A 13195-nucleotide genomic window follows, 5' to 3' on the forward strand; every position below is an offset into this window, starting at 1 on the left:
GGTTTGAGATGGTGTTTGTTAAATAACCAAGTGGGGAGGCCACAAGAAGGTGGAATTCAGGCGAAGACAGACAGAATCTGATGGAAGTTGATGGCAGTCACTAGGAAGACAGTTCAGTTAAAGAGAAGAGGAGGAGGGTAAGGGTTGGAAAACTATCTATAGGGTGCAATGTTCAGTACTTGAGTGATACTATTTGCACTAGAAGTCACATCACACCATTACGGAATATACCCATGTAACAAATCTGTACACACATCCTCCAATCCGTAATAACATATATGCATATATAAAAGAGAGAAGAGGGACAGGGCCTGAGATTTACAAGTAAAGCAGGTAGAGATGGGCAGCAAAGGACACCTATGATTGCTTCCCTGAATTAAACTGGGACTTCTCAGAAACCTCTATTCTGAGATTTACAGGGAAATGGTTATTGAGGCCCTAGTATGAGCCAGGCATTGTGCAAAAGCACTTCATGTGTTATCTCACTGAGTTTTCATCATACTGATGATTACTCATTACTATCCCCATTTTACTGGTTTTTAAAAATGAGGTCCAGAGAGGCTGAAACAATTTCCCCAGATCACAGCTCGTAAATGATCAAATACTTGACCTCAGGTTTTCCTCGTTCTCAAGCTTCTGATCTGCCCTGTGCTTGATAGCATATTTTATGCATATCTGCTCTGCAAGTCAGTATGATCCTCACAGCAGGGGCCTCTCTTTATTTCTCTTCCCATCTCCCTGTATCTCAGTCGGTGCCAGGCTTGTTGTTGGCACCCGGTAAGAGTTTGTTGTTTGGGATTTGATGGGAGAGGGCCCCAAGCCTTGGGCGAGGTCAGCCAAGACACGATGCCTGCAGGACTGTCACAGAAATTCCCAGAACTTATAACTTCTCTCCAAAAGGGTGGAGGATAGGAGCTCATTAGTTGCTCGGCTTCCATCCCAGACCAAATTCAAAGCCCCTGGTGAATGGCAAAATCTGCCTGGTAGCTCTGGGCACACCTGGCGGAAGATAGTTCCAGGAAGCAAGAGGAGAGGTGGGTTTAGGAGGCACAGAGGCCGAGCCACGGACAGGGAGGTGCAAAGCTGCAGAAGGAAGTGAGGGGTGGACTCAAGACCACTCCCATTCTCTTTTTGCTTAAATAGAAAAGCTCCTTTTCTTAGCAAGGGCTGGTTGCTGTATGACGACTCTCAAGTTTCATCCAATCCTGGCTCCTGGAATAGATATCAAAGCACTTGACACGTTTCTCTTGATATTCCTGTACAGCGTGGTGATATGAAGCTGGATTACTGCGCAGTCTTGTGGCACTTACACCCGTTTATAAATCACTTAACAAACACCAATGATACATCCCACCTGCTGAGCACTGTTCCAGGTGGTTAACACGGATGAATTAATTTCATCCTCAACACGACACTTCTAAGTGGGCAGAGTAATCCCTTCTGCTCTGCTCTACAGATGAGGACATTAAGGATCAGGTAGGTTGAAAAACTTGCCTGAAGTCACATAGCAATTGGCAAAGTCATGGTTTGTACCCTGGCAGTCTGACTCCAGTGCCATGCACTTCACCATTGGGTGTTAGATTCTGCCTCAGACCAGGAGAAGCCCTGAATTCACGCCATTTCCGGCTGCAGTCCAGGCGCCCATTCCCCAGCTGTGGGGCCGGGGGCCAGAGCAGGCAATGCGTCTAAGTCTCAGTTTCCTCATTTATAAACTGAGCTATTTTCTGAATTCCTTAGGATTGTTGTAAGAATTAGATGACACAGTGTATGCAAAAATCTCTGAAAACTATAACTTGCAATCCAGGGAGGAAGGATTAAAGGGCTAATTAGTGATCAGTGAAGCCTAGCATGGGGTTGGCAAATGGTTTTCTTGTGCAGGGCCAGGTAGTAAATATTTGAGGCTCTGCAGGCACACCGACTACTGAGCCCTGCTATTGCAGCACGAAAGCAGCCAGGCATTACATAAATGGATGAGCACGTCTGTGTTCCAGTAAAACTTTATAAAAACAGGTGGTGGCTGGATTTGGCTCTTTGCCTTGAAGGATTGCAGCGGGATGGAGCTGAGAGATGGGTGCTTTTCAGTGTCCTGAGTGCTGTAGGTAGGGCTTTGGCTAAAGCTCCAGAGAACAGGGAGTACTTGTCAGATTTGCAGGCAGTGTTTCAGCTGTCTGTGCCCCCAACTTCTACCCGGTTCAGGCGTGGTCAGAGGTATCACCCTGGGCAGTGGAATCTTCCATGGGGAACTCAGGGCGTCAACTGGCTCTTGATCCCTTCTCCTCCTCCTCCTCCGGGGTCTGAGGTGAGTTAGAGGTGCCTTCTGCAGGAGAAGCTCTGATGCCTAGGGCAGCCCAACAGAGCTGAGGTAGGTGCAGGGAAAGTGCAGTAACCTGCTCAGGTGTGCGCGGTCTGAGTCTAAGGAAGAGGCTGGGGGGACTTTAAATGACCCTGACTCACCTCCCAGGACACAAGGGGTGAAATGCGTGCATGGGCTGGCAAGCCCTTGGTCATGTCCTCTGGGGAACTGCACGCGTGGCAGCAGGCTATGGAATGGGGACTATAGGGACATAGTTGGGACACTGGCTCCAACATGATTAATGGCACAGGCTGATTGGTAAAAATAAATGACAGATGTCCAAGTCCAGAGCCAAACAGATCCAACAGACTGCAATACCTGGCAGAAACCAGTGTGCTGACATCTAACTGGGATCACTGACAAGATCTGCCTTTAACTTGAAGCAACAAGACCAACAAAGCCAGTGACACTGACACGCAATGGGGGAGCCCCTACTAGGCAATGGTTTCCTTTGAAGGAGATCTGGGGTTGGGTGAGGAGGAGATCTGACCTGATCGTTGAGGCCTGCATGGTATTCTATCATTTGGATATAGGGTCCTGTATTATTATGAGTCTCACTAGAAAGTCTCATGAGAGGCTGGGCGCAGAGGCTCACGCCTGCAATCCCAGCACTTTGGGAGGCCGAGGCAGGCAGATCACTTGAGGCCAGGAGTTTAAGACCAGCCTGGTCAACATGGCAAAATCCCATCTCTACTAAAAATACAAAAATTAGCCGGGCTTAGTGGCGGGCACCTGTAATACCAGCTACTCGGGAGGCTGAGTCAGGAGAATCTCTTGAACCTGGGAGGCAGAGGTTGCAGTGAGCTGAGATTGTGCTACTGCACACCAGCCTGGGTGACAGAGTGAGACTCCGTCTCAAAAAGAAAAAGAGGCCGGGTGCGGTGGCTCACACCTGTAATCCCAGCATTTTGGGAGGCTGAGGTGGGCAGATCATGAGGTCAGGAAATCAAGCCCATCCTGGCTAACACGGTGAAATGCCGTTTCTACTAAAAATACAAAAAAATTAGCCGGACATGGTGGTGGGCATCTGTAGTCCCAGCCACTTGGGAGACTGAGGCAGGAGAATGGTGTGAACCCAGGAGGCAGAGCTTGCAGTGATCCAAGATCACACCACTGCACTCCAGCCTGGGCAACAGAGCCAGACTCTGTCAAAAAAAAGAAAAAAAGGAAAATAAAGAAAGTCTCATGAGAATTTAAGCTAATATCAGCATCCATGGTGACAGCTCGGCACACTCGCCCTTGGCTAGGCCACCCCAGGAGTGGTGTCTAATTCTGTTGACGACTCACACTTGGAGCCTGTTGGGAGGATGGCCATTCTGTTGAGGCATTCAGTTTAGTCCTTCTATTAATTGAGTAGCTGCTATATGCAGCACGTGATGGTAGACAGTGGGAGGACAGCAGTGAACAAGGTGCGGTGCCCTATCATGAAAGAGCTCTCCTTGACTAGGAGGAGAGCCGGCACAGAAACCAATCATTGCAATACAGCATGGCGAGAGTGAAGACCGGGGCACAAAGACACAAGGGTGGAGGAACTGGGTTCGCTTTCCTTGGTGTTTCCAACTCGCTGATGAGCAATCATGAGATGAGGAGAACACCTTGTTATGATTCGTTCCTGCAAGAAGAACTAGAAACTGTGTGGGAAAGTCAAGGAGGACAAGGAAGAGGTTTCTGTGACTCGCAATTGTTTTCTGGGAAAAGCACAACACCGTGTCTGTCTGGGAAGTTGCGGGGGAGGTTGTAGGAGACACCCACTGAAGCTAAGCATCTTAGGGTCATGGGTGGGGCTGTTGCTGGCTCCATCGCTCCCTCCCCTAAAGAGCTACAATCCTGGAAATGCTGTTCTGTTCCTGTTTCTTGGCTTACTGGGCCCTGTGCTGTCACGGTACCTCAAGGACCTCTCCAACAATGTCTCCAGCTTCCCTGAGTGTTTATTGGAAACATGTGCATATGGACACGTACTGCACTAAGCCCAGTTCTGTTTATAGACAAAGTTACTGGGTGCTCAGGCTAAACAAGTAGGTCTCTAATCCGTTGCTATTCTGAAAGCAAACTGTCTCTGATTGTGGGAATAATATCATCAAATATTTCTGGAGCACTTTTTTTTTTTTTTTTAAAAAGACAGGATCTCGCTGTTACCGAGGCTGGAGTGCAATGATGCAATCATGGCTCACTGCAACCTTGAACTCCTGGGCTCAAGTGATCCTCCTCCCTCAGCCTCCTGAGTAGCTGGGACTACAGGTATATATTGCTATACCTGGCTCATTTTTTAATTATTTGTAGAGACGAGGTCTCACTATGTTGCCCAAACTCAGCTCAAACTTTTAGGCTCAAGCAATCCTCCTGCCTCAGCCTCTCAAGAGCTGCGATTACAGGCATGAGCCACTGTCCCCAGCCTACTGAGTACTTATGTGCTGGGCACTAAGAGAGTTTTAACTTTCATGTATTATTTAATTAAATCCTCACAACAGCCCCATGGGGTAGGCACCACAATCACCCCATTGTATAGATGAAAAAACCAAGTCCCTTGGAGGTTAAATTATTTGCCTCAAAATGATAGAGCCATTCCATAGCACAGCCTGGATTTGAACCCAGAAGTCTGGCCTCAAAGTCCATATCCTGAAGAGAATATGGCTACTCCCAGAATGCTCGAAAGACACAGAGAACAATAGAAGTATCATTAAGCCCATTGTTTTTCAGACTACAGCTTATATCCTATTCATGAATTACGAAATAAATGAATGAGTTGTGATCATTTAAAAAAAAACAAATAGAGTAGAAAGGCATTACAAATGTAAGTATTATCTCAGCTATGCTTATATGTGTGTACTGGTTGCGTAGGTCATGGTAAAAAACATTTGAGACCACCGATCTTGCCCAATTTGCTCACTTTACAAATGGGTGAACTCCCATTCAGACAGCAAAGTGATGTTTCCAAGGTTACAGAGCATTCACAGATAACCTGGGGCTAAACCCCAGGTTATACTATCAAGGTTAATTGACTGCAAAGAAAACAAAGAAAAAATAAGAGTGATGATGCTATAATAGTGGTAATACTAGTGCCAGCAGTAACAATAACAATAGTTACTACTCCAAATCTCATGTGGAAATCGGATCCCCAGTGTTGGAGGTGGGCCTAGTGGGAGGTCTTTGGACCATGGGGGTGGATCCCTCATGAATGTCTTGGCATCCCCCTCATGGTAATGAGTGAGTTCTTGCTCCATTAGTTCATGTGAGAGCTGGTTGTTTAAAGAGGATGGACCTCCCCCTTTCTCTCTCTTGCCACATGACATGCCTACTCCCCATTTGTCTTCTGCCATGAATGGAAGCTTCCTGAGGCCTTACCAGAGACCAAGGAGATGCTGGTACTGTGCTTGTATGGCCTGCAAAACTGTGAGCCAAATAAACCTCTTTTCTTTATAAGTTATCCCATCTTAGGCATTCCTTTGTAGCAATGCAAAACAGACTAATATAGGGAGTACACTGATTTCCCCCATTTTCAGAGAAGGAAGCTCTTGGCCAAGTGCCTCGGCCAATGTCTCATAGCTGGTGATAGAGAAGCCAGGGTTCAAGCTCAGACAGGCTGGCTCCAAAGTCCCTACTTGTAACCAGCATGAAGTCTACATGGTCCTGCCTGTCTCAATATTCTTCTTAAATGCTATGATGTCAATGCAGTACATAACACGCTAGATATGTGTTAATATAGTTAATCACACACCTGCCACTTCTACTAGCTAAATGTCCCTGGGTAGCAATTCCATATTCATCTCAATTAGGTACTTGGTAAAACTGAAATACTCATCTTTTTTTTTTCTACAAATATTTTCTAGATTCCCTGGTCTCTGTCATTCATTCACATATTAAAAACATCACACATTTGAAGAATCAAATAGAAAAGGCAGAAATTTTGTAAAGTTAAAACTGTACATAACACCCTTCCTTGTTCCATAAAGAATTAAGGCAATTCACAAGGATACATTAACTATACTAAGATGAAAGTAGATGAGATCCAGGTAAAGAAGATCAAGCAGAGAGACCCCGAATGAAGCCGGGAATGAGACTAACACAAAAATGCTTTCCTTAAAGTCTCTACACTTGCTGTGGGTGGACCACAATTCTGTCCCCAGGTTTTTGTTTTAATGACCTTCAAATTCACATATCACCATACAAGGGATGACAGCTGACACTTAAGTTTGTGTTAATTACCTCCTTGAAAGTAATTTTAAAGGCTTTCAGATTCACAGTCTCCATAAGGTGAAAACAAATTCCTCAAGGAACACATAACTCCTTCTATGACTGAGACAGAAAATAATTGGTGCATGCATCCTCTGAGGACAGCATTGTGTAATGCAAGAAATAACATCCTCAACATCATTTTTACAATAAGCACAAGGGATGAAATTTCACAGAGTTGTTTCTGACAAAGTGTCCCAATAAAGGATGATGGCATTGTGCTCCTATTCCCAAGATGCGTGATAGAATCAGGAAGCTGCAGTGTAGGTGGACATGGGCTCTGAGAATATTAATCTTTCCTGCAAAGTCCAGGGACAGACTTGCTTGAAACAAGGTGGTCCAAAAAAGGGATACTCTGTTCCAAGCCAGGTGGATAACTCTCCCCAGGCCCAGGCCTTCCCCAACCATTCCAGCCCTCAGGGATTGGGCTCTCCTTTGTATAATTTGGCAACAGTAGAAACTACATCACATTGCCCTACAGTGGGTGTATGTGTTTATGATTTTAAACCCTTCTGTGCAGGGACTACATCTCATGACATTTTATTCCTAGGGCTTATCTCTTTGCCCTGCACCCACTGAACACTCATGTACAAATTCAATGCTTGTTGAGGATGCTGATGACAATGACCGACTGGTGCTGTTAGAAAATAACTAAATTAAGGTGCAGGAGGAGCCCATATCTCCCCAGGGACTCTCCCTGTAGACCAGTGGTCTTGCTACATTGCTGCGATGCTACAGCCTCACCCCACATTTGAATCCCAGATCTTTTCACTTCCCCTTTCTGCTGTTTCATTTCCACAGTGAGAATTCAGACTTATCTACGGAACTGTCTCAGGAAAGAGAAGAAGAGATGGTTCTTAATGAACACACCCAGTCACCACAGTGACTACCCAGAAGAGTCATGGATAAGACTGAACTCTCTCTGACTCTTTAATTCCATCGCAAAGGACATCTTGCCTGAAGTGCTGGATTGAGGAACCCCTGGCCACATGAACAGGCAATCTCAATTCTTTAGTTCATAAACTTAAACCTGATTGTATTGTCCAGAAATGAATTGGGAACAGAATGAAAACATAATAGGGAGCCATCAGCCAAGGTAATAATCAAAATATGTTGCAGAGATAGGAAAGCTTAGAGGAACTGGGGGTAGGAGGAGTCTCTTGCCGTCTCCTTGGGAGATGATGAAAGGCTGTGAGCTGAGGGAACAGAACCCAGTGACAGCATGGAATTATCGGAGTAAAGCTCCCAGGAGGACACTGGTCAGGTTGGATGGTAGGCAGAATCCAATTGATAGAATAATTTGGGTGGTGGCTGGATTAACCTTCAAACAGGTAAACTTAGATAATGCATAAATGTGAGGTGCATGTTTGCCTTTTGCTTTCAATACTTGGCAAGAAGATGAATTGAGAGAAGTCCTATGTGGGGCTTATAAGACTCCTATTTGGTGTAGTTTGATTACAAATTTGTCATACTGGGAAACAGTAAGAGTAAGCATTTGCACGCTGAGATGTTACGAATCCAGTATTCAGATATGGCGCTGGGTTGCAGTGGATAATTTTGTCATCCAGTTGTAGGAGCTATGAGATTTACATTGACAAGGAGGTTTTAAGAATGGTTTAAACTGATCTCCTGTGCAAGGTGACCTTTCTGGGCACAGACAGTGAGTTCTACCCAAGAAGGAGAAGCCCTCTCCCATGGCAGGTCACCCAACAGAAGGCCAGGCAAGCTCTTCTTCACACTGGACCGTGGATCTCCCCACACCCCTGATTTTGGTATCTCTGAGAAGGAGCATCGCTGAGGTCTTCAATCAGGCAATCTAAAGAAATCTCCCTAAGATCAGACAGAGCCTCCTTAAAGAACTTCAGACTTGTCCACCACCTTGCCAAGTCCCCTTCCTATGCCACCCTCACCAAACCTCCCCCAGAGACCAACATGATTCTCCAGACAAGAATCTGGGGAGGTAACAGCGGCCACACACCCAGGGCCAAGAGATCAGGTATGACACTGTTGCACCAGCTCTGTCCCAATCCACCCCAAATTTTTGTTCAACACAGGCAATGTGGCATCCAGAAACTTCAGGTTCAAAGATAATTATAATGATCAGAAAAATGCTGGAACAATTGAGGTATGGCAACATTTTTATTAGATTGGGAAACCATGTTCCACCCTCCTTTCTGAAGCTTCCAGGACATCATTATAAACCTCATCCAATCCCCAAGCCAGGAGAAAGCCTTTTTTCCATCATACTGGACAGCACTACTTGTTAGCCAACTGTCCTTTATTTTGAATGGAAATCTGTCTCCTAATAACATCCACCCGTTGGTCCTAGCTCTGCCTTCTGGGGTCACATAGAGCATGTCTACCCTTTCCACATGGCAGCCATCCAGACACCAGAAGAGAACCGTCACTCCGCTGCAAGTCTTCTCTTCCCCAAGAGATGATGCCCTTCCAGGACTTCCAGAGGCTGGCGCCAGATCCCCCCAACAATCTGGTCCCTCTCCTCCAGACCCCCATCTGTCACCTAAAAGTTCCTGTTCTGCAGAGCTTTTCTGCATCTGTCACCTAAAAGTTCCTGTTCTGGTTTCCTGTTGGGCTGGAATGCTTCCTAAACATTCCAGAATTTTGTTATGGTCCTGGCAGCCAAACCCACAAAACCGAGATCCCAAGCTCTCACCAAGCAGCCTGAGAACATATTCAAATCCTCCTCTGGCCCACTTGGCCTGCGAGGGACCCTGCTGGCCCCTGTCCTCTAGTCCCAGGGATGAATCATGAGGTTCTCTCATTGTTGCTGTTGGCCACCCCTCAGGTTGCTCATTGGTGGGACAGACTCCACCCTAATGTCTTTGCCCTGAGTGTGGAAACCTGAAGGCGCAGGCAGCATTGAACACCCCATTACAACATCCAAGTGACTAGTTCCACTTGACAGAAAGTGAGTCAAGACTGGGGAGGTCCTGGCCATTTGCCTCTAAATTTCCAGCAAAAGGTCATCTATCCGTAAGGGCTGGACCTCCAGATTCCTGCCCTGGGCTTCACCCGAGGTCCCCTCCCTCAGTGCTCCAAGTCAGCTTGGCCTGGCCAGCAGCCTTGCTTCCACCATCCCCACCTGCTCCATGCAGCAGCCGCACCTCCCTATATGTGCCTGCTCTGTCACCATCACATTGGGCTACACCCCATCACAGTGCCCGCTGCATTCTGCCTTGAGGCGGGGCTCTATCTGCATGACCCTGTCTTGGTTCCTGGGTTGGAAGCTCCTTGAGAGAAGCCCCTGGGTCCTATTTAGCTGTGCCCCCAATCTTAGCATGGAGCCTGCTGCAAGGCAAATACTCATGTGAGACATGTCGGGTAGAAATAAACTGATCCCTCAGCTTTACTTGTGTCCAGTCCTACCTATCTCCATTAAGAAAGGTGGGAACTGATTCCTTTGAAAGGGAGTCAGGAGAAGACCACCACAGCCATCTGCTTCACCATCTGTCTTCATAGGGACGACCTATAGATGATGAGCTGGGGTGCTCACAGCCTGGGGCCAACAGGCCCCTGTTCCATCCTTTCCTGAGTCTATGAGCTGTCCTTCTCCCTGGCTGAGAAAATGCTAGCCCTAGCCCATCACCTGCTCATCTCGAAAGACAGAAATTGGTAAGGAGAGCCTGGCTGAATTGGGGCAAACCTATTCTGCCTACAGTAACTGCAAAAGGCAGCAGGTTTACCAGGAAGGAAAGTGCCTCGCAACTATTTTCATGGCACCCCAGGACCAGAAGCTAAGACAATGCCCAACCTTCTCAGTGCAAACCATACCCCAGAGGCCCAGGGAGGCCCAGTGTAATGCAAATGTCCCACAATGATGCAGGAAAAGTCAGAAGCCACTCCCAGCAGCTAGGTCTCTACTGCTGGACTCTTCAATTCCACAGGCTCACAGAGCCCCTGCCGGCTACTCCCACACAAAGCAAGCAATACTACTGAAGAGCTTCTTCCTTCTTCCTTTGTGGTTTCCATGGTGACAAGGGCAGTGTTTGGGCTCATGACAGTGGGAATGAAGAATGGAAGCTCTAAGTCTTCCTTCCTCATCCCAAAGACCAGGACAAAAACAAACTGCTCTTACCTGCTAAGATGAAGATACCCACAAGAATCAGGAAGACCAGCAGGTAGAGCCCCAGGACAGCATGCTTCAGGGCCGACAGGGACCCTAGCTGGGTACAGCAGCTGCTCGCCCGCCGTTTGTGACATGGACCTGGACAATAAGGGTAAGAAAAGGAAGGAAAGAAGACACTTAAAAACCCTATACGCTCTTTTCTTTTTTGGTCTCATCACTCCCTGATGCATGCAGATGTTCATGTTGAACTTCTCACATCCCTTTTGCATGTCTAGAATGCAACCACCTGATGGGGAGCTTTCCAGGATCATCATATTCAGCCTCTACCTCTCCTCCCACTCTCTGTGTTCATGACCAAGTCAGATCACATGTCCACAGCTCACATGCTCACACAAACCAACTCTTCTTGAGCTAGTTCAAGCAGCAGAAAGACCTTGGAAGAGTCTTAGATATGTGGCCTTTACAAAGTGTCATTGTCCCATGGGATCCAGGGAACATGAAGAGAAATGAAAACAGAAGTTGCAAACTCAAACTTCTACAGTGGCTGGGGAGGTATGGGAATGAGGGAAATGGGCCCAGCGGGACTATGGGGAGGCCAACAGCACGTGCCTGCTCTGGCAGAGGCTACTATGCAGGGATGAGGGGTGGGTGTGGCCAGATCTAGAATTTTCTACATCTATTTTTAAGTGTTGGCAACTAATTCATCAAACACAAAACACTGGGGAGTGTAAACAAAACACATCTGTAAGCCAGCTCTGACCAGCTTGCAACCTTGCATTTAGATTTGCTGGAAAACACAGTAACCTCATCCTGTGACACTCCTCAACTTCTGCTCAAAATGGAATAGGGAAATATCATTGCTGCAGTGGCCTTTTGGGCCATGTAATTCAACCCCTTTAGTGTACAGATAAATAATGTCATATGTTAGCGGCAAATTCAGCCCCAGGACCCACGTTGATCTTTTAGCTGAACTTGTCCTTCAAGGCAGCCTTCTCAGACGACCCATGCAGAGGCTTACTGACCTCCACCTGCTCTGTTGACTGGAAGTGGAAAGAAGGGGTCCTCTCCCCGATGTCAGCAGGGCATGTAGGAATCACCAGGGTGGGGTGGCGGGGCATTAAAAAACGCATATCCCTTTAATGCTTGTTCCTTACCCGCTGTGGATGAGACCCCTCTCCAGAAGGACTGTCCCCACTTCAAGAGTGTCACTAAGGCCAGGCGCAATGGCTCACACCTGTAATCCCAGCACTGTGGGAGGTCAAGGCGGGTGGATCACTTGAGGTCAGGAGTTCAAGACCAGCCTGGCCAATATGGTGAAACCCCATCTCTACTAAAAATAAAAAATTAGCTGTGCGTGGTGTAGTGCGCTTGTAATCCCAGCCACTTGGGAGGCTGAGGCAGGACAATCACTTGAACCTGGGAAGCAGAGGTTGCAGTGAGCTGAGATCACATCACTGCACTCCAGCCTGGGCATCACAGTGAGACTGTCAAAGGAAAGGAAAGGAAAAGGAAAGGAAAAAGGAAAGGAATGGAAAGAAGAGGAGTGTCACTAACTGGAGTGGGCAGCAAAAGGTTGTCGAGAGGCTAAAATTGATATTTAGAAAACATCTTGAAGGATAGGGCCATGTTTGCAATTCCTCCGTAGGTTTCCATTTGCAAGGAGGTACCTCAAAGGTTATATATCACCTCCCAGGTATCATTACTACCTCCTTGGCCTCAGGAGGTTTTATGGCCACAAGGGAAATAGTGGTGACTATTGGTACCTTAGGATCCACACAGCCCTGGTTCCCCAGAGGTATTGGTATATAAGGAACATTTTCCCACTCATTGACTTCGTTTTATTACAAATACTGCTGTTAAACCAGCTAAACAGAGCTATTACATAATATTTCCATAAGACATTGGGTGCAGTGTCGAGCAAGTTGTCAAGTACAAATCCAATGACCATTCTCATTCACCTTTAAATTAGCAAGTTTTGAAGAGTTGAGCTGATTTTCTGCTAAGACAAAATAGAGAACATCTCTTTTTTTTTTTTTTTTTTTTTTTTGAGGCGGAGTCTCACTCTGTTGCTCAGGCTGGAGTGCAGTAGCCGGATCTCAGCTCACTGCAAGCTCCGCCTCCCAGGTTTACGCCATTCTCCTGCCTCAGCCTCCTGAGTAGCTGGGACTACAGGCACCTGCCACCTCGCCCGGCTAGTTTTTTGTATTTTTTTTTTTTTTTTTGTATTTTTAGTAGAGACGGGGTTTCACCATGTTAGCCAGGATGGTCTCGATCTCCTGACCTCGTGATCCACCCGTCTCGGCCTCCCAAAGTGCTGGGATTACAGGCTTGAGCCACCGCGCCCGGCCTAGAGCACATCTTTCTAACTCACCCTAAACCTTTTCTGGGATTTTCCATCCCTTACCATACACGAGGCTCTAAAAAGCGTTTTGCTACTAAATATGTAGGCTCCTGGTAGCATTTCTTTCTTTCTTTCTTTCTTTTTTTTTCCTTCTGGTGAGAGCCACTAGCTGTCTGGTTGCAAC

The 13195-nt window shown here is 46.9% G+C and overlaps 1 protein-coding gene across 1 annotated transcript in view; it reads right to left on the bottom strand.

The window, feature by feature from the left end:
• SCARA5 (scavenger receptor class A member 5) overlaps window positions 1-13195 on the bottom strand; it is a 132268-nt gene that overhangs the window by 94894 nt on the left and 24179 nt on the right. The window contains exon 3 of the mRNA XM_033229382.1: window positions 10680-10808. Within this exon, the coding sequence (XP_033085273.1) occupies window positions 10680-10808 (129 nt within the window). The remainder of the gene's footprint in view (window positions 1-10679; window positions 10809-13195) is intronic.

Source organism: Trachypithecus francoisi, unplaced genomic scaffold, assembly GCF_009764315.1.
Source record: "Trachypithecus francoisi isolate TF-2019V2 unplaced genomic scaffold, Tfra_2.0 Contig01440, whole genome shotgun sequence".
NCBI lineage: Eukaryota > Metazoa > Chordata > Mammalia > Primates > Cercopithecidae > Trachypithecus > Trachypithecus francoisi.